This window comes from Amphiprion ocellaris, chromosome 2 (genome assembly GCF_022539595.1).
Source record: "Amphiprion ocellaris isolate individual 3 ecotype Okinawa chromosome 2, ASM2253959v1, whole genome shotgun sequence".
NCBI lineage: Eukaryota > Metazoa > Chordata > Actinopteri > Pomacentridae > Amphiprion > Amphiprion ocellaris.
In genome coordinates this window covers 4228844-4251066 of record NC_072767.1, presented here as the reverse complement: position 1 = coordinate 4251066, position 22223 = coordinate 4228844, and the positions used below count along the sequence as shown (strand labels likewise).

The window sequence follows — 22223 nt, the reverse complement described above, 5'->3', positions numbered from 1 at the left end:
TTTAGAGCAACTTTAATTAATATAAAGCAACTTTAACTAATATAGAGCAATTTTAACTAATATAAAGAAACTTTAACTCCTTTAGAGCAACTTTAAGTAATATGGACCAACTTTAACTGCTTTAGAGCAACTTTAATTAATATAAAGCAACTTTAACTAATATAGATGATAAGCTGCTGTTTGTCTAGATTTAGGCTTTATCGTGTGTTATATATTATATATGAATGACAATTAAGGTGAATTAAGTTAATTACAATCCAAATCCTCACTGTTAGATGTCACTAAATCCTGCAAATGTGTCCATTAATCTAAACCGAGATGTAAAAAATGTGGATTTTTGATGTGAAAGAAACGGTGTCCTATCATCTTTGTAAACTGACCTCTTTCTTCAGAGCTTCTGGCGCCGTCCATTTAATCGGCAGCTTGGCTTTATCCGACGCCTTGGAGTCGACCTTGGTCAGACCGAAGTCGCTGACTTTGGCAACGCCGTCGTCAGAAACCAGGACGTTACGAGCCGCCAGATCTCTGTGGACGAACTTCTTGGACTCCAGATACTCCATCCCTTCACACACATCCCTGATGGCAAACACACCGAGAAGTTTGATTAAAATCACACAGTGAATCCCCAAACACAAAGCTGCCGCAGAAGCTCCTGAACTTTAAAGTCATTTTGATGTTAAAACTCACAGGGCGAACTGAAATAGCTGAGCAGAGTTTACAACCGAACGTCCTCTGGTCCTGAGAAAGTTCACAAGGTTTCCCTGCAACACACAAAACAATAAAACAAAGTATTTTTAAAGCATCACCGTTAAAATAATCTCACTTGAAGACCAGAAACTCAATAAATCCATTTACCAGGAGAGAAAAGTTGCATTCTGGCGACTCCAAGTGGCACAAAGACATTTTACTGGTAGACTTTTTTTATATTAAAACTACCTACAATCTAAGTAAAGTACATTTTTCAAACTAATAAATGATAAACAAATGTTTCCTAACAAAGTGCTGCTGGTGGTGAAGCTGCAGAAAAAAGCTTTTTGCTGCAGATTTAACCCTCGTGTCGCCCTGCGGATCAAAACTGACCTGTTTCACTGTGAAAATGTGGAAAATATATATATATTTTCACAGTGAAACTTCTGATGTCTACATTTTCAACATTTTTGGGAAATCTTTGAAAAATTTTTTGGTGGAAAAAAAGAAATGTTCAAAATGTTTCTTGGGAACATTCACAAAAAAAATCAAGCAAAATTCAGCGAATTTCACTGGATTTTGGTTGATTTTTATGTGAATGTTCTTAAAGAAAATATTAGAAGTTGTACTGATACATATGGAATCACTTTAGATATTTTTAGGATTTTTTGGAAGATTTTTACTCATTTTTTGAAAAATTTTAGAAGAATTTTCTTTCCAAATTTGGGGGATTTTTTATTTATTTATTTTTTTTAAATAAAACTTTCAAGGGAAACTTTTAAGGAATTATTGGAATTTTCTTCCTGAAGGTTTTGCAAATTTTCAGAAGTTTAGGGAATTTTTTTGCTGAATTTCTGGAGTTTTTTCAGACAAGGAAACAAACTAAATCTAATTATACTGTTTATACTATGTAAATACTGCAAATGCTTACAGGGCCACAAAAAAGTATTTGCCCCCCTAAAGAAATCTTCTATTTCTACATATTTGTCCAGGTAAATGTTTGAAATCATCAAACAATTTTATTGTAAGACAAAGATAACCCAAGAAAACACAAAATGCAGTTTTTAGATTATTGATTATGAAGATTACGAAGGAAAACTGAAAAAAGTTATTGCCCCCTTAGACTGCAAATCTACCAAACTACCATTTGTCAGGTGGGTTCAGTTTCATCATCCTATATGTGATCACTGCCAGGCTTGTTGTATCTAAGCATCACTACATAGAACCTGTCTGGTGTTGTGAAGCAGCACATGGTGCCACGTTCTTTAGGGAATAGTTCTTTAGGGAATAGTTCTTTAGGGAATAGTTCTTTATGGACTTTATGTGGTTCTTTAAAGCGATTAATCAGATTCAGATTCAGATTCTGCTTCCCTTTTTTCCTCTCCAGAACCAGCAAAGTGGATCTAATCACTCCAGTTCCGAGGTCTTTTCACTGGTTTCCATCCTGGAAATCAAATAATGCTGTTGGTTTCTGTTATCAACCAGGTCTCAGGTCTACCATCCACTCTCACATATGATCACTGCCAGGCTTGTTGGATCTAAGCATCACTAAATAGAACCTGTCTGGTGTTGTGAAGAAGCTAAAGAGTCTCAAAGAGCAGCACATGATGCCATGTTCTACAGTCACGGATGAAAGTATCGGCACTCCAGGAATTTTTCCAGAAAATCCACCATTTCTCCCAGAAATTGTTGTAGTTGTAGTTGTTGTAGTTACAAATGTTGTTGGTATACACATGATTATTTCCTTCATGTGCATTGGAAAAACACAAAAAAGGAAAAGAAAAAAGCCAGAATTGACAGAATTTTACACAAAACTCAAAAAATGGACCGCACAGAATTAATGGCACCCTCAACTCAATATTTGGTTTCACACCCTTTGGAAGAAATAACTGAAGCCAGTCGCTTCCTAGAACCATCAACAAGCTTCTCTCAGATGGAACTTTGGACCACTCTTCTTTTGCAAACTGCTCCAGGTCTCTCACATTTGAAGGGTGTCTTCTTGCACCAGCAGCTTTGAGATCTCTCCATAAGTCTTCAATGGGATTTAGACTCATTGTGGCGACTTTACGACTCTCCAGAACTTTGTCTCCAACCATTTCTTGGTGGTCTGAGGGATGTTTGGGGTCATTGTCCTGCTGGAACACCCATGACCTCAATTTTACCCGGCCCGTTTGTAAAATTATGTCAATTTTGTCTTTTTTCTTCTGCTTTTTTGTGTTTTTCCAGTGCACATCAAGGAAATAAACACGTGTACGGTTAGGGTTTAGGGTACTGCTTTTCTTTCAAAGATAAGGACATTTCTAAGTGGCCCCTTCTGAGCAGTAGTGTACATATTACAGAAAATTCACATTATTTGAAAAATAAACATTAAGGATTGAAAAATGGCAAATAATTGCTTCCTAATTTTGTTAATTACAGATAATATTTAGTAAAATACCTGAAAAAAATATTAATTTACATATTTATTGTTTTAAAAAAGAGAGAGATAAACATATAAAAGTATTTTTCCAAATGGTAATTATTTTTTCAATTCAAACACGTCCTCCAAATTAAACACCAAAGTACAGAAATCTTCACTGATGTTATTTTTGTTCTGACAACCAGTGACTCGTCTCAACACCTTGAAGTATTTCAGTCTAACTTGTGGGTTTTGCTTCTGTCTGCAGTTTACTTTCTGCCTCATCGCGTGCAAAATGACGACTTGCTTCAACTCTGCAGTTAGTTTCACTGTTCAAACGCCTTTAAACTGTACCTTGGTCATGAGCTCCGTGACGATGTGCAGCCCTTTGTGCAGAATGACGCCTAACAGCCGCACCAGGTTCTTGTGCTGCAGCTTCCTGGAAGAAAACATTCAAATAAGCAGCAGAAAAAGAGCAGAGCACTGCAAAAACTCTAAATCCTACCAAGTCTGTTTGGCTTATTTTTAGTCAGAATGTCTCATCCCACTTGATTTAAGATAAATTCACTTAACAAGAGACATTTCAGCAGATGGAGGGACTTGTTTTAAGACAATGCATCTTAAATATCTTAAGTCAAACAATCTTGAAATGATCTTATTTTGAGCTGTATTTTACAAGAAACAAGGTTCATTTTACTTTTCATACATTTTTCAAGCTGAGGTGTTATTAGTAGAAGCTACACAATCTTGATTTAAGAAATAAACTTCACTAGATTCAAGTAAATGTGTTTTATTGGAAAATCACCAGTTAGTTCATATTGTCCAGTTTGCTAATGCGTTGCATGTAAATTCAAAAATAAATAGTTGATTTCAATACTAGACTTGTTAACATGGTGTAGAGTTATTTATAAATGAGGGAGGAAGAATCATGGTCATATTTACAACTAATGTATTTTCAACCAACTGTATACAGACGGATATCTTAAAATGCTGCTTCAAGGACAAGCTGGTCTGAAATCTGGAGTCATGTCACTGTTATACAACCTAAAATAAGTCAAATACATCTTAAATTTTGTACTCAGCATGAATGTTTAAAAAGCAAATGTCTACTTTTCAGTTAAAATCACCTGCTTGGCTTCCTCTAAAACACAACACCTCTAAATGTTGTCAAAACACGACTAAATATTAGGATTTCTAGCTAACTGGGAGAAGATATTATATCTCAAAATGCTTCAGTTAATCTTTGGAATCTTATTTCAAGTACAAGATGTCTTCATTTATGGGCACCAAAAATATTATTTCCTTGTCTGAAAAAAATCCAAAAATTCAGCAAAAATATTCCCCAAATTTCTGAAAATTTGCAAAACCTTCAGGAAGAAAATTCCAATAATTCCTGAAAAGTTTCCCTTAAAAGTTTTATTTCAAAAAAATCCCCCAAATTTGACAAGAAAATTCTTGTAAATATTTTCAAAAAATGTGTAAAAAATCTTCCAGAAAATCCTAAAAATATCTAAAGTGATTCCATATATATCAGTAAAACTTCTAATATTTTCTTTAAGAACATTCACATAAAAATCAACCAAAATCCAGGAAAATGTATTTTGTAGATTTTTTTGCAAATGTTCTTCAGAAACATTTTTAGCATTTCTTTTATTCCATCAAAAAATGTTCAAAGATTTCCCAAAAATGTTGAAAATGTGGACATCAGAAGTTTCACTGTGAAAATATTTTTTTCCCCACATTTTCAAACTTTAAAATGGGTCAGTTTTGACCCGCAGGACGACACGAGGGTTAAATCTAGAGAAGTGCCGCTATACTACAACTCAAAAAAAGTTTAATACATCTTAGATTAGTAGGTTACATAAAAGCAAAAATCTATTTATGAGTGAAAAACTACTATTTTTTAACATGTCTGGCTTATTTTAGGACACCTAAGCTTGACAATCCTGGTAAAATAGAGCTTAAAATAAGTTTTATCAGCTAATTTTAAGATCTCAATATTCTAAATATCGTATCTTATTTCAAGAAATCTTACCAAGACATTTTTCACTTGTTCTATTGGCAGATTTTTTCACTTATTTCAAAGTAAAAGTTCCTTGAAATAAGTTTTTTTTTCTTGTTTTTAGAGGAGCATTTGTTCCAGTGAGAAAGTAGATTTTTATTCAGTTATTTGGACTAATTGCTGTTATTTGCAGTTAAATGGATTCAACTGTTCAGAGAGAAGCTGCAGAAGATAAATAAAAACATGCAGTTTGAGGAAATCTCACGTCATCACTGTGGTTTCCTGCAGGAAGGCCTGAGCCGTAACGTCACATTTGATGGTCTTCACTGCCACTCGCTGGCCCATGTAGTCGCCTTCAAACACCGCTGAGGGACAGAAATGGAACATCTTTACCAACGCTGCAGACTCTCAGTCACATGGCTCGTAAAAAATCCAGCATCTTCAGCAGAAAGAAACTTTTATTTTCTTTCTTTCTCTCGGATTCTCTCAGAAGTCAAGAAACATCTTCAAAAAGAGAAGTCCACCTCTTCTTTTGGAAATGTTTCTGACTCTTCTTTGTTCAAAGTGTTGTGAGGATTCATAAAAAGGTTGATAAAAAGCAGATTTAAATACAGTATGAATAGTGGAATTTTAGTCAAATCATGTAAAAAAAGAAAAAAAGAAACCCAAACTACCATTTGTAAAAATACAGATTTTTATAGTGGACGTTATCTACAGTTTGGGCCTTTTTTTTTTTTTTTTTTTTTTTAATAGCTAACTTGTAAATTAATACTTTATTTCTGAGATTTTAGTAAAAAAAAAAACAAAAAAAATGGAATTTAACAAAATTTGGATAATAGCAGTTTAAAAACTATTAATAATTTAACATTTTTCAATCCTTCATGTTTTTCTTTCAAAATATTTCAAATGTATTTTATAGATTTTTTTCTGATTTAAATACCGTAAAAATAGTGGAATTTCAGAGTCAAATCATGTAAAAATAAATAAATAATAATAATTCAATTACCACTTACAGTACAATGATACAGATTTTATAGTGGGCATTATTTACAGTTTGGAGGTGTTCTATCTGTTAATTTTATTTTATTTTACTTTACAGCTAATGTAGAAATTAATCTTTTTTTTGTCTGGGATTTTGAATACATGATTTTAACATTTTTAACATTTTAACATGATTTGAACATGATTTTAAATATTATCGGTAATTTGACAAAATTAGGAAAATAGCAATTATATAATAATAATAATAATAATAATAATAATAATAATAATAATAATAATAATAATAATAATAATAATAATAATAATAATATAATTTACCATTTTTCAATCCTTAAATTATCTGTAATTTATTAATTTTTTTGCTGATTTAAAAACAGCAAAAATGTGGAATTTTAGAAACACTGTGAACAAACAAATTAGTTTATGTAAAAGTATATTTTTTAGACAATATTTATTTATTTATTTTTAACAGTATATATATATATGTAAAAAGAATTGTTATTTTACTTGTTATGTGCAATTGAACATTAAACTAAATCTCACCACCAAACTCTCCTTCTCCGATGTTCTCTCCCAGCGTGAGCTTTGTGATGTCCAGCAACCAGCCAGCTGAAAAACAACAAATACACGATGAAATTAACCTCAAACATGTTTTTATGATCTTTAATATTAATATTTGATATATATTAAAAAGGACAACCAGGGATTTACGTAAATTATTATACAAAGAAAACCTTATTTTTAAGTCCTTCTTTTCAGAATGATTGTAAAATTTGAAAGTTTTTTTAATCATTTAGATTGCTTTTTAACAATTTATTTTATTATTACCATTATTTTACAGATGTTCACAGTTTTGTTCAATTGCAAATAAATAAAATCACAGTTCTTTTTTACATATATACTATTAAAAATTAAATATTGTCTACATAAAAAATATATTTTTATATAAACTAATTTGTTCATTCACAGTGTTTGACTGTAAAATTCCAAATTTCTGTTGTTTCTAAATCAGCAAAAAAAATCAATAAATTAAAGATAATTTAAGGATTGAAAAATGGTAAATTGTTATTATTATTATTATTATTATTATTATTATTATTATTATTATTATTATTATTATTATTATTATTATTATTATTATTATTATTATTATTATTATTACTATATAATTGCTATTTTCCTAATTTTGTTAAATTACCAATAATATTTAGCAAAATTCCAAACAAAAAAATTTATTAATTTCCACATTAGCTGTAAAATAAAATAAATTAAAATAAAATAAACACCTCCAAACTGTAAATAATGCTCTCTATAAAATCTGCATTATTGCACTGTAAATGGTAACTGAATTATTACTATTATTATTTATTTATTTTTACATGATTTGACTCTAAAGAAAAACATGAAGGATTGAAAAATGTTAAATTATTAATAATTTTTTAAACTGCTATTATCCAAGTTTTGTTAAATTTCAAGCATTTTTTTAGTAAAATCTCAGAAATAAAGTATTAATTTACAAGTTAGATGTAAAAAAAAAGAAAAAGAATTCCACTATTTATACTGTATTTAATCAGCAAAAACATATAATTATTTTACAAATATTTGTCAAGATTTGAGAGAGGAGATATATAATTAATATTTTTCTTTCACATTAAGAACTGAAAAATGATTTATTTACACATTAACTGTAAAAACTCAAACGGTAAATAAGTTGTACATCAAAAGTATTCAAATATTAATTTGTTCTTTGTCAATGTGCAGCTGGAAAATTAAACCATAATTAAAATATCTAAATGTACTAATAAAATACGAGCATTTTCTCCAGTGCAGATGTGCAGATGCAGATGTTGGATGTGCTTTTCTTACTCTTGGACAGCTCCAGTTCTGCTGACTTGGTTCCGTGTTTCTGTTTGGGCTTCAGAAGAGTCGTAGCGATGGAACCTTTGTTCTTTGAGTAAAACTGAAACAGGAAACACAACGTTCAGTTATTATTAGACACTTTTCTGGAAACTCCTCGGCTGTGATCACACCTGGAATTCCAGGTATGGTGCTGCCAAAATTACGATGCAGTAGATTTAAAATAAAATTACAAAACTTTCTTAATTTTCACAATAAATACACCATTAAATAAGTTAAAATGTCATTTACTGTTACAGATTTACCATTTAATAACAAAACTGTCTTAATTTTCACTGTAGATACAACATTAGATAAGTTAAAATGTTGTTTTCTATAATAGATTTACCAATAAATTACAAAAACTGTCATAATTTTCGCTACAGATACAACATGTACTGTTTTTAGTGTTTATACAATTAATTTACTTTTTTACACTGCTAAAATGTAAAAAATTGTCTGTTTTCACCACAAAAACACCAATTAAAAGTAGATTTCCATTAAAGTCACCATTAAAATACAGGAAAATGTTACTGGGGAAACACTGTTAATTAACATAAAATCTCACATTTTAATTCATTTTAAAGACAAACTGCAGATAATGAGCTGCCGGTACTTTTTTTTCTTAGCGTGTCTCCAAACTGAATAATAAACTCACTAAAACTAGGAAGTAATAAAAAGCCTCCTCAGCATTCAGGAAGTTCTTTAAACCCTGCGGTCGTGACACAAAGCAGTGAGAATAAAGACTAAACCTCCATCAACAGACGGCACAGATGATTTAAACGAGCCACCGGCTGCTTTATGAGCTCATTTATTGTGACGCACTCGTTGATTTTTTTACTTTCCGACACGACGTGGCCCAAATATTCAGCAGCTCTGACTCAGGACTGAAGCCATCTGCAGCTCGCTGATAAGAAATAAGCAAAAAGCTGCAACGTCTGAGGAGAATATCTGCTTTAGGGGGAAGTTTAACCCTCGCGTCGTCCTGCAGGTTGAAATTGACCCGTTTTAAAGTTTGAAAATATGGAAAAAAAACATTTTCAACGGTGACAACTTCCACATTTTCAACATTTTGGGGAAATTTTTGAACATTTTTGGTGGAAAAAAGAAATGTTTAAAAAAAAGTTTCTTTAAGAACATTCAGAAAAAAATTTCTGAATGTTCTTAAAGAAACATTTCTTAAGAATATATTAGAAGTTTACTGATATAAATGGAATCACTTTAGATATTTTTAGGATTTTTTCAAAAGATTTTTATTCATTTTTTGAAAATATTTACAATTTTTATTTTTTTTATTTTTTAAATGTTTATTTCTTGCCAAATTTGGGGATTTTTTTAAAAATAAAACTTTGAAGAGAAATCTTTTGAGGAATTATTGGAATTTTCTTCATGAAGAAAATTTGAGGAATTTTTTTTGCTGAATTTTTGGGTTTTTTTCAGACAAGGCAACAACATTTTTTGGTGCCTGTAAATGAGGACAACAGGAGGGTTAACCAGACACAGACAAACCATAAAAGGGCTGAAGTTCTCATTGATTGACAGCTTTCAGGACCACAAATGTTATAAATAGCTTGGTGTTTGTCAAAGGAAGGAAGCAGCACACAACGTCTCATCTCAGGCCTCAGTTCTGAGAATCAACACTTAATTCTGAGCCGCTGTGATGCCGACTATTCCGATTTTTAGCTTAATTGCCCTGACATCATCCAGAAAGAGACATTTAGACTTTCAAACAGTCTTCAAACTAATCACAATTTGAGAAAAATTAATAAATCTCAGTTTAAAACCGTGATATTCCATTAAAATCACTTTGTTCTTGGGTGGATTGTAACGAAATTTAGAATATACATCCTAAATTTTCTTATCTTTTCCTCTTTTGCAACCATTATATCTAAATTTTTATTTGTCTAAAACTTTTTCAGACGATCAAATACGTTAAAAAACCTGGAGATTGTGTTTGTGTTTAAAGCTGTAGTCAGTGGTTCTGATCAATTCTGTCTGCACGATGTAAAATGTTCTGGTGTTTGTACACAATGTAGGTTCTGCAATTAACCCTCCTGTTGTCCTCATTTCTGGGCACCAAAAAATATTGTTTTCTTGTCTGAAAAAAATATCCAAAAATTCAGCAAAAAAATTCCCCAAATTTCGGAAAATTTGCAAAACCTTCAGGAAGAAAATTCCAATAATTCCTTAAAATTTTTCCTTAAAATTTTTAGTTTTAAAAATCCCCAAAATTTGGCAAGAAAATTCTTGTAAATATTTTTTTAAAAATGAGTACAAATCTTTCAAAAAAAATCCTAAAAATATCTAAAGAGATTCCATATATATCAGTAAAACTTCTAATATTTTCTTTAAGAACATTCACATAAAAATCAACCAAAATCCAGCGAATTTTGCTGGATTTTGGTTGATTTTTGTGAATGTTCTTAAAGAAAACTTTTTTAACATTTCTTTTATTTATTCATTTCTTTTATTTCCACCAAAAAAATGTTCAAAAATTTTATTTTATTTTTTTTTATATATATATATATATATATTGTTTATATATATATATGTGTATATATATATATATATATATATATATATATATATCTGAGTCTTGAATTTGAATATATCTGAGTCTTGAATTTTCAGAAAATGTGGTTTTGAGCGTTCATATTTGAGAATTTTAGCCATTTAATGTGATCAACTTGTGTAATTTATTTATGATTCTTCCTTATTTATGCTACTTAAAGCTGTTTTGGGGTAAATTAAGGTTTCCGGTGCGGCGAGTTGATTCTTCTTCAGGATCTTTTTGTTCCAGACTGTCTGGTTGATGGAAAACTGAGTCAGACAGTTTGTGGGAGTCTTTGTGGAACTTTTGGAAATACTCTCCTACGCTGTTCTCTGGTGAAACCGAAGTGTGAAGAGTTGCTTTGTCCTAAACTAGGAGAGTAAATGTAGAAAGCTGCTAAACAGCAGAGAGTTAGCATCTTCATGTTAACATTTAGAACTGCTAACGGCTGCAGACTCTCAGCGTTTGTTTTCAGATGCTTAAAGGTTCGTTAGAGACCTGGGATGAGGAAATAATACAATATAGTACAAGAAGAAAAGCACAAAATCAGAAAATATATATATTCATAAATATAGTGCAGACATTCCTTTAGGACCTGCTGGGCTCAAAATTGAGCCTGAAATCGTTACTCTTGGGAAAATAAAGGTTTTTAATCTGATTTTTAGAAGGCTTTCTGGTTCTTCAAAGAACAATTATCAGTTAAAGAACCTCCTTATACCATGTACTTAAACAGCTGTTTTCATTATTGATGAATCATTTGCTCGATAAAACACCAGAAATCTGTGAGAAATGTCACAATCACAGTTTAATAAATCTTACGTTAACATCTTGTAGCATGTTCTGTCTGAACAAGAACCCAAAATATCAAATGTGTTCTAATGGAAGACAGAAATGCTGCAAATTCTTACCTGTACAATTCAACATAAAAGTTCTTGTGTCTGTTTCTTGGTTTTGAGTTTAAGTCCACGAGTTAATTTAAGGTTTTATGGTTCTATTTTCCTCCTCAGAGTGGCTGATTTTGTGTTTGTGCTTCTCTGAAGTTCACATTTTTAATATTTTACTTGTCTTTGCATTAATTTATATAACATATAAAATAAAAATATAGCATATTTAATATATCTGTAACCTTATCTGCACCTTCTTATGTCATTTGCACATCCTGTCACTCTTGTATATTCTGTAGATTTATTTTTATATTATATATTTTTATCTTATTTCACTTTATTTAGTTTTTTATTTATTCTTTTCCATTTCATCTTATTTTAATTCATTTTATTTATTTTTAGTTTATTTTAATTATTTTTAATTTGTTTTATTTTAATTTATCTTTAAATCTTATCTGCACCTTCCTTCTTATGTCATTTCCACTTAATCCTGTCACTTGTATATTCTGTTGATTTATTTCTGTATTCTGGATTATTATTACTTCACTTTATTTTATTTTTATTCTATTCTATTTTACCTTATTTTATTTTAATTAATTTTGTTTTATTCTAATTATTTTAATTTAACTTAATTTTAATTTATTTAAATTATTTCTATTTTATTTTATTTTATTTTAATTTATCTGTAAATCTTATCTGCACCTTCTTATGTCATTCCTGTCATTCTTGCATATTGTGTAGATTTATTTCTATATTATTTTTATTTTATTTTTATCTTATTTCATTTTATTTTATTCTATTATTTTCTATTTTATCTTATTTTATTTTAATTATTTAAATTTTATTTCAAATATTTTATTTTATTTTATTCTCATTATTTTTATTTTATTTTATTGTAATTATTTTATTTTATTTTACCTTCACCTCATACCCTAATATTCTGTGTTGCCTTCTTCTTTATCCCTTTATTGAATATCCATGCTGCTGTAACAATTTCATTTCCCTCCAGGGATTAATAAAATCATCTAAGTCTAATTTCAATAAAAGAAACAACGTTAAATAAATGACCAACGACTTTGCTCATGAGTTTATTATTCAACCTGTATATAATAAATTGATTTAAATGTCCTAAGAAGCACATAAAGGAGTTTTTTAACTGAACCAGAACTACCTTGAAAATACTTCCTTCAAGAACCTATTTTTGCAGAAATTCTTCGGATTTACGGAGCCTAAAGGAGCCGATTTTGGGGGTTATTCAAACACCTGTTTGTAGAAATGTTTCATTTAAAGAAATTCTCCTGCTAAAAAGTTCTTTGTGAAAGTTTTTGTGCGGCCTCACCATGAGCAATTTAACGTTTTCGGTTCCAGAAAGAGAAACTCCTGGATGCCTGTGGATTTTTCCAGATCCTCAGAAGATGAAGCTGGATTTAGTTAGAGTTTTGAATAATGTGTGTTTTCTGACCTCGATCATGTCGATGAGGTTGTAGAAGAACTGCGTGTTGTCGATGGTCAGCTTGTTGTCCTGGTAAATCACTCGGTAGTGGATAACTTCACCGCAGACGCTGACACACAGAACGTAATCTCCTGGATGCCGGATGCTTTCTCTGACCAGGAACAAACCGTCTTCAGCCGGCTGCAGCTTGTTCACCGCCTCCAGACCGGAGATCTTCCCGTGAAACCAGCTGATCGAACACAAAACACAGAAGATAATTCAGCTTTGTGAAGAGAAAATCGTACTTTTATACAGGATTACAGGTCAGTCCTAAATGTTAAAACACTGAAACAAGCAGGAGGTAAATGAACAGAACTATAAAACATTTAGCTATCTAAATTGTCGCAAACAAAATAAAATAAAACAAAATTAAACTAAATTAAATTGAATTACATTAAATTAATAAACAATAAAAATAATAACAATAACAATAATAACAATAATAAAAAAGCTTAAAAATAAGTAAAATTAAAATAAAATCTTGTCCATAGCAGATCCAGGGAATCATCGGATTTTTTGGATTTTCATGTATATTTTTGTAATTTAAGTTAAAAAATTAGTCCTATTTATTATAGCTAATAACTTAGCAATTTAATCTTGTAATTTTTTAAATTTAATTTATTTAATAATATTTATTTTATTAAGTATTATTTTTTTAATATTTTTTCTACATTTTTATAATAATAACAACATTATATAATAATAGTATAATAGCATAAAGATATAATCATAATATTATTAAAAACAATCATAATAATAAATATAACAATAAAAATAATAATTGTAATCAATTTGAGGAGAACTATATAACATTTAGTTATCTACATCATTGCAAATAACATTAAATAACATTAAATAAAATGTGATAAAATGTAATTTAAAAAAATTAAATGAACAATAATAATAACAACAACAATAATAAAAATGCTAAAACCACTAAAATAAAATAAAATCTTGTCCATTGGGGATTCAGGAAGTCATTTCACTTTTTCATCTATATTTTTGTAATTAAAGTTAAAAAATTAGCCTAATCTCCCTAATTAACAACACTGTGGAGCCTCAGCCTTAATGTCTATTAAAAACAGATAAAGTCATATTTTTCATAATGTGTCTAGAGTTTTAATCATTAATATGTAAACTATTCCCTTAAAATTAGAACAGTATTACTGGAGGATTTTTTTAATTTTTTATAGTTAGGTGTAGCTCTAAATTGACACCTACATTTACATTTTGTTGTATTTATTTTACTTTTAAGACTTTTATGTATATAATAATGTGTTTGGGTAATCTTATGATAAAATAATAACAAGGTTGATAGTATTAGAATGCTTAATCAAATCTAAAATATTTTTCTAAAATCTCACCAGTAAATAAAAACCTACTGAGGAATTGTTTAAGGTTCTAGTGCTTTTGGCATTAAATTATTAATTTTTTTAGAACAATATTGGAGACGTTGCCAACTAGATGCAGATTTTAGAGACAGTTTTTGCTTAATTGTGACCTTGTCTGACTTTAAACACTAATGCTAAGATCCATACTTTTACCTAAATATTTGAAGAACCTTTCTGAGAAGAACTCAAAAGGTTCCTCCACAGTGGAAATGATGAGGAACCCCAGTAGGTTCCTTGAGGTTCTTCTACTTCTAAGAGCATATTCAGGTTAATTTATACCATAAATAATAGTGGGATGGGTGAAGTAAGATCAGTCAAGGTGAAGTTAGCCGTGCGGTGCTACAGCAGCAAAGGGAATGGTGCAAAAATACAGAATAGTAGTTGGAAAAAATATGAAAATATACATAAGTACTACTGATACTGTATGGATTCTTCTATCTGTGGAAATTCAGATGTGGCACAGACTCCTCTGAATGGGGAAAATAAAGATACTGCAAATGTCTATATACTAGAAAAACAATTGTATTGCACAGATTCTTGTATATGTAGAGAAAATGAGATTACAGAGAGTTTTTAACTGTAGAAACTATTCCTAAACCTCATTATTTAAACATATTGTATTAATTCTAAACACCAGCTGTGTTCTTATTTCACTGGGAGTCACATTGGTGCAGGCTGCTGTTTTAAATATGTTGTAAATAGAACTGCCACTCCACTTAGTGCCCCAAAAACAGGAAGCTGCAGGATAAATGGGGTCAGACTGTGTTTGTTTGCAGCTTCAGCCCACGTGGTCACGACTTTTATCGTTTGACCACAGCTAAAGCTAGAGACAGATGTGATGGGTGTTGAAACGGGGGGATTCCTGCTCACGGCATCAGGCTGAGGCTGGGATCCACCCGCAGAGCTTCTCTTTCTCGAACGTTACTGGAGCTGATGAGTCCTTCCTCTCCTGTTCTGTTGTGTTTGGCCTCGTAGTATCCCTTCCTCTGCAAAACCACAAGAATGAAGCATCTGACCCTGAAGAAACTCGTCTGCAGCTTCCGTAAATCAAATGATGAATAAATAAATGACTGCACCGAGCTGCCGTTGATTATCGTGAGAACGTCTCCTTTACGGTACGCCAGTTCTCCTGGTTTGGCTTTACGATGGTCTCCTTTAGCGACACACTGAGTCCCAGACGTCCAACTCATCTGAGGACAAATAAAAATAATAACAAGAGATGCATTGACTTTATACTCAACACAAGGTCTTATTTAAAATACTTATCATAATAATAACAATAATAATAATAGTGGCATTTTAAGTATGTTTATTTTGTAAATCTTTTTTTTATTAATCATTATTTTTAACACATTTTTAACATTTTTGAAAAATAACAAGAACACATATTAATAATAAAATATAATCATAACAAAATAAAGCATAGTAATAACTTTATCAATTTTATTTTGTAATTCTTCATTATTATTTTTATTAATCATTATTTTGTAATACATATTTTACATTTCTATAATAAAAATAAGAACATATATTAATAATGACATTTAATAATAATTTGATTATTATTACTAATAACAATAATAATATTTATTACTATTAATTAGCAATTTTATTTTGCAATTAATTTGTAATTCTTTATTTAATTTATTTAACAATATTTCTTAATATACAATAATTGTAATACATTTTTTAACAATTTATGATAACAATAATACATAATAATAGCATAACAATAACATAAAAATACAATCATTATAATATAATCCAAATAATAATAATAATAATAATAATAATAATAATAATAATAATAATAATAATAATAATAATAATAATAATAATAACTAAATTAATAAATAAAACAACAATTGATATCAATTTTATTTATTGATTTTTAGTATTACTCATATATATATATATATATATATATATATACACACACACATATATATGTGTGTGTGTGTGTGTGTGTGTGTGTGTGTGTATATATATATATATACACACATATATATATACAATACTTTTTCAATAGAATTTTTTGAATTGTTGTAATAATAGTAATTATCTTTATTGTATTATTTATTAAATAAATAATACAATATATAATAATTATTTACATTTCTGTAATAATGATAATAATAAGCGGAAGAAGAAAAATGAGAAGAACAATTACTACTACTACTACTAGTAGTAGTAGTAGTAGTAGTATTGCAGTATGGGTTCATTCCCTGCATGTATATAAAAAGTAGAATAACAGAAAATAGAGGAATAAAAATAAAAATAAGTACACAAATTAGTTAGAACATATAGAAATTATATTACAAGAATAAATTATTATTATTATTATTATTATTATTATTATTATTATTATTATTATTATTATTATTATTATTATTATTATTATTATTATTATTATTATTATTATTATTATTATTATTATTGGTCGTTATTTACCAAAAATAATCCATAAACTTTTACCATAGACCCACATGTGGTTCTGTAAATGTTCTTTTTTAAAATCTAGTACTAATATGACAATAATATGATCATAAAACTTGACACAACATTCTGCTTTACGCAATATTAATATATAAAGAGCATTAAAGAACACCGCTTAAAGATTAAGACAATAAAACATTAAAAAGGGCAATAATAAAATATTAAAAAGGACATTATCACATATTATACAAGTGGGCTTTTAAAAGCTTGTTGAGCTGAACGGCTGACTGGACGTTTCTTTCTGACTGTTTCAGAGCTTTAGGGATTAAAACAGTAAAAGCATCGACTCTCAAAACATCACTAACAATAAAATAATCAGTTCCTATCTGTCTCTCATGTCTTTTTTTCAGCAAAACAGCAAAAAAATCCATAGGTTTGATCTTCACACACATGAGGATTTTATGTTTTTTATTACAGTAAACTGCTTATTTGAGGTGTTAGAAGAAAAAACAAGACATTTAAAAACATCCATCTGGGTTATAATGAGCATTTTCACTTTTTTCTGCCAGTTCACAAACAAAACTACCAAAAACAAACTGCTGCAGCCTTAAATTTGACATTTTGTAGGTTTGAAAACACGTTCATGTCAGTGCAGTGAATCTGAAACTCTCTTTATGGCTTCAAAAATAAAACACAAATGTACAAGGGCATCAAATTTTCATGACAAACGCTGTTGTCATGAAAATTTGATGTAAACAAAGTGCTGTGTTGGATGTATTGTACCCGTGTTATTGTTCAGATTCAGGTTCTCTCATGGTTTGAGGATACTTTTTTGGGATATAGGAGCATCAATTTTTTAACAATGAGATGAAATGTTGTTTTCTGTTGCTGGTAAACTGCTTTAACTCATCTCTACTGTACGTACCTTTGCCATCAGTGGTGCAGGATGTTTGGATAATTCAGTAAAAACCTGCAAAAGAGAGAAAGAAATCTCTGAACGACCAGATAAACCGGGATTTTCTTAGATTTTAGTGACTTTACTAATCTTTAATGATCCCAATAACTGCCAGTCGATCTCCAAACTAGCCTGTTTTGCTGAAGTCCTGGAGTCTATTGGCTGAAATCATTCCTCTCTGGATATTATTATATTTTTTTCATCATTTACTCATGTAGTTTATCATGAAATGCACAGGAAATCAACTGCACATGTGCCAATTCTGACACTCCGAAGACAAGAAAACTGTAGAAATGCATGAATTAGCGTATGCTATAAGCTAATTAATGACCACACTATCCTAAAACCTCTTGTTTGTACTAGAGAACACTGTTTATTGGACACTGAAGAGCACAAAACTGCCCCATTAGCCATGAAATGACCAGCATACAACCCAGCTAGCTACTATTCAATCAGAAAACCAGGCAAGGAGTCAAAAAATGTATTTCTAATGTGATTATTTCCACCAAAAATGTATAAAGATGTCTGCTCAGTGACTGATAAAATTCAAAAAAAGACACACTTGTTTGTTCAAAAACTTCCTCTGACACCTTTTTGGGATTGTTCCGCTATTAACCCTCGTGTCGTCCTGCAGGTCAAAACTGACCCGTTTTAAAGTTTGAAAATGTGGAAAAAAAGATATTTTCACAGTGAAACTTCTGATGTCCACGTTTTCAACATTTTTGGGAAATCTTTGAACATTTTTTGGTGGAAAAAAATAAATGTTAAAAATGTTTCTGAAGAACATTCAAAACATTCACATGAAAATCAACCAAAATCCAGTGAAATTCTCTGGATTTTGGTTGATTTTTATGTGAATGTTCTTAAGGAAAATATTAGAAGTTTTACTGATATATATGGAATCACTTTAGATATTTTTAGGAAATTTTTTGAGAAGATTTTTACTCATTGTTTGAAAATATTTACAAGAATTTTCTTGCCAAATTTGGAGGATTTTTTAAATAAATATTTTAAGGGAAATTTTCAAGGAATTATTGGAATTTTCTTTCTGAAGGCTCTGCAAATTTTCAGAAATTTGGGAAATATTTTTGCTGAATTTTTGGATTTTTTCAGACAAGGAAACAATATTTTTTGGAACCTGTAAATGTTTTAAAGTTTGAAAATGTGAAAAAAAAAATATTTTCACAGTGAAACTTTTGATGTCCACATTTTCAACATTTTTGGGAAATTTTGGAATTTTTTTTGGTGGAAAAAAAAGAAATGTCAAAAAACAAGTTTCTTAAGAACATTGACAAAAAAATCAACCAAAATCCAGCAAAATTTGCTGGGTCCTCTCCTCTTCATAGTTTATATCAATAATATCTCATACGTCATAACAAACTGTGCCTTCCACTTTATGCAGATGATGCAGTTCTATACTGCTCTTCTAATACTGCACAGTCAGCCATTTAAAGTTGTTTAACCCTCCTGTTGTCCTCAATTATGGGCACCAAAAAATATTGTTTCCTTGTCTGAAAAAATCCAAAAATTCAGCAAAAAAATTCCCAAAATTTCAGGAAGAAAATATTGAAATTCCAATAATTCCTTAAACGTTTCCCTTAAAGTTTTATTTTTTTTAAAAAAAATCCCCCAAATTTGGCAAGAAAATTCTTGTAAATATTTTCAAAAATGAGTAAAAATCTTCCAAAAAATCCTACAAATATCTAAAGTGATTCCATATGTATCAGTAAAACTTCTAATGTTTTCTGGAAGAACATTCAGAAAAAAAAAATCAACCAAAATCCAGCGAAATTCGATGGATTTTGGTTAATTTTTTTGTGAATGTTCTTAAGAAACATTTTTAACGTTTCTTTTTTCCACCAAAAAATGTTCAAAGATTTCCCAAAAATGTTGAAAATGTGAACGTCAGAAGTTTCACTGTGAAAATGTATTATTTTTCCCACATTTTCAAACTTTAAAACGGGTCAATTTTGACTCGCAGGACGACACAGGGTTAAACTTCACCCTAAAATTCACTACTGCATCTGTTCTGGAATAATTTGAACATTGGTCACCTACCAGTCAAAACTGCACCAGTATTACATCCCATAATAGTGGATTTCTTTGTAAAATAAGAAACCAAAGAGCATCAGAATGCTATTTCTCGGACAGTTTTCAAGCAGAATCAAGGCTAAAACAGCATAAAAATCATGAAATCCAGTCATTTTTGTGCCACTCTAAGATTTTCACGCATCTGATCCCTCTAATAAACATTTCTGTGGTCGATTCTGTGCAAATAAACCAAATATTTATCTGCTCCTGTCGCATAGAAACCGGACTAACCGGAGGACGTGCTGCTCTCACCGACATTAATGTTTCCTACCTGCGGATCTTCAGTCCTTCCTCCTGGATCCGGACAGAAAACAAGCTCCAGGACGGAGAAAAGAAAGCTGCAGAAAACGTCCCGTGTCTCTGTCACATTGGTCGGCTGTAGAAGCACCGTCCAGCCGCTGTCATGAGGAGCAGCACTTCCTCAATACTCGGAAAAATTCACTTTATATTTAAAGAGGCGACGCAAGAGGTGACGCTGGAGCTGATTCACGCCTCTTTCTATTTATTACACCCAAATACTCCATCAGTCTGAGCGGGTTCGCACAGAAAATATGAGAAATATGTCCCTGCACCGCCTCAGAATCCGCAGAAACTGCAATTCTACTAAATATTGTGGCTGAATTCTGAGGCTTCCGTGTTTGTCAGACCAAGTTTTACCTGGAAAGTCATATTTAGAGTCCATATTTCATGAGAAATAACCTGAAAGTGGGTGAGGACACAGACTAGCATAGCAAAAGTATTTGCCCCCTCTACAGAGATCTTCTATTTTTGAACATTTCTCACTCTTAACCCTCCCGTTGTCCTCATTTATGGCACCAAAAAATATTGTTCCCTTGTCTGAAAAAAATCCAAAAATTCAGCAAAAAATTCATTTTAAAGTCATGGTTAATTGAAGAATTACTGAAAAGCTACATGAAATCCTTTTGAAAATGCAAAGTAAAAGTGTAAAATTTACAAACGAGATCCCAGAAAGTTCCTGTAAGTATTATTATTATCAGTTTATTTTTAAAAAATGCTAAAAGTGTTTTCCAGACCTGTGAAAATTCTTTATTTGGATTTAGTTTAACCTATTTTTAGTTGGGAAACCAAATTTAGAGTCCATTTCTCCAGAAAAATAACATGAAGTTTGGTGAGGAAACAGACTAGCATGGAAAAGTATTTGCCCCCCCAACAAAAATCTTCTATTCTGGCACATTCCTCACATTTAAATGTTCCGATCATCAAACTAATATTTAAATTTCTTGAATATTATGCAGAGACAGCCTATAGCACACCTGTGAAAAAGTAATTGCCCCCATGAACCTAAAAACTAGTTGGTTAAGCCTTAGCAGCAAGAACTGCAGTCAGAACATTTCTGTACAGGGGCAGATACTCCTGGACAGTACTGTAGTTTGCAGCAGATCTAAATGATTAAATGGCTTCAGTAGATGAAAAAATTTTAATCATTTGCCCTTGAAAATGCAAGAAAAGGTGCAAAATTTACAAATGAGACAAAAGAAAGTTCCTGGAAGGGTTTTCCAGACCTGTGAAAATTCTTTGTGTTTAATTATTTTACCTAATTTTAGTTGGGAAGCCATGTTTAGAGTCCCAATCTCCAGAAAAATAACTTTGACACAGACTAGCAAGGAAAAGTATTTTCCCCCCTACACAAATCTTCTACTTTCGCACAATTAAATGTTCAAAATCATCAAACTAATATTTGAATGTCTAGAATAGTATACAGAGATAACCTATAGCACCCTTGTGAAAAAGTAATTGCCCCTCTGAACCTAAGAAGTGGTTGGTCCCATTGCAGCAACAACGGCAGTCAGAACATTTCTGTAGGGGGGCAAATACTTTTGCACAGCTACAGTAGTATGCACAGTAGGGAGCAGATCCAAACGGTTAAATGGGTCCAGCAGATGACACATTTTTAATCGTTTGCCCTTGAAAATGAAAAAAAAAACAAAAAATACAAAGTGCAAAATTCACAAACAAGACCCCCGAAAGTTCCTGGAAGGGTTTCCCAGACCAGTGAAAATTCTTTATTTTGAAAATTTTTACCAAATTCTAGCTGGAAAGCCAAATTTAGAGTCCAAATCACCAGAAAAATAACATGAAATGTGGTGAGGACACACACCAGCGTGGAAAAGTATTTGCCCCCCACAAAAATCTTCTATTTTTGCACATTCCTGACACTTAAATGTTCCAGATGATCAAACTAATATTTAACTTTATTGAATATTATACAGAGATAACCCCCAAAACACAATATGCTGTTTTTAAATTATGAATTATTGAAAAACTCTTGAAAACCTAAAAAAAAGTAACTACCCCCCTGAACCTAATGACTGGTTGGTCCACCATTGGCAGCAACAACTGCAGTCAGGAGATTTCTGTAGGGGACATGTGTCTGTAAGTCCTGCTAAAATAAATAAAGATTCTGAATTAATTTATTT

General features: G+C 30.6%; 1 protein-coding gene across 1 annotated transcript; it reads right to left on the bottom strand.

Annotated features, from left to right (window-relative positions):
* Positions 1-362: 362 nt before the first annotated feature.
* matk (megakaryocyte-associated tyrosine kinase) lies at positions 363-20270 on the bottom strand. Its single transcript, XM_055017762.1, has 11 exons — positions 20057-20270; positions 17665-17709; positions 15380-15493; positions 15174-15289; positions 12883-13102; positions 7956-8049; positions 6633-6698; positions 5353-5452; positions 3440-3524; positions 688-761; positions 363-576 (listed from the first exon to the last, which is right to left on the bottom strand). Exons 2-11 carry the CDS (start codon positions 17671-17673, stop codon positions 363-365), a joined length of 1092 nt encoding a protein of 363 aa, XP_054873737.1. The 5' UTR covers positions 17674-17709; positions 20057-20270.
* Positions 20271-22223: the final 1953 nt, after the last annotated feature.